Genomic DNA, 204 nt, shown 5'->3' on the forward strand with positions numbered 1-204 from the left:
GCGGAGGCCGGCAGGGCGGAGGGGGTGCCCCCGGCCGTCGGCGAGGGAGACGTTGGGGAAGGTGACGAGGCTCTGCCAGCCGCCGGCGGGCTCCTGGCTCCAGAAGAGGAAGTGGAGCTTGCGGGGGGCGTAGCGCAGCCCCACCAGCACGCCGGGGCTGCCCTCGGCCAGCAGCGTGAAGATGTACTCGTGCCTCTGCGGGGG

The 204-nt window shown here is 74.5% G+C and overlaps 1 protein-coding gene across 1 annotated transcript in view; it reads right to left on the bottom strand.

Moving 5' to 3' along the window:
* Window positions 1-201, bottom strand: part of TSPEAR (thrombospondin-type laminin G domain and EAR repeats) — a gene marked incomplete at its 5' end in the record, with an annotated part of 8,559 nt that extends 8,358 nt beyond the window's left edge. Inside the window, one exon of the mRNA XM_008935861.1 lies at window positions 5-201. Coding sequence (XP_008934109.1) covers window positions 5-201 — 197 coding nt within the window. The remainder of the gene's footprint in view (window positions 1-4) is intronic.
* Between the last annotated feature and the right edge of the window lie 3 nt (window positions 202-204).

The sequence above is a fragment of the Merops nubicus genome, unplaced genomic scaffold (assembly GCF_000691845.1).
Source record: "Merops nubicus isolate BGI_N331 unplaced genomic scaffold, ASM69184v1 scaffold29412, whole genome shotgun sequence".
Lineage (NCBI taxonomy): Eukaryota > Metazoa > Chordata > Aves > Coraciiformes > Meropidae > Merops > Merops nubicus.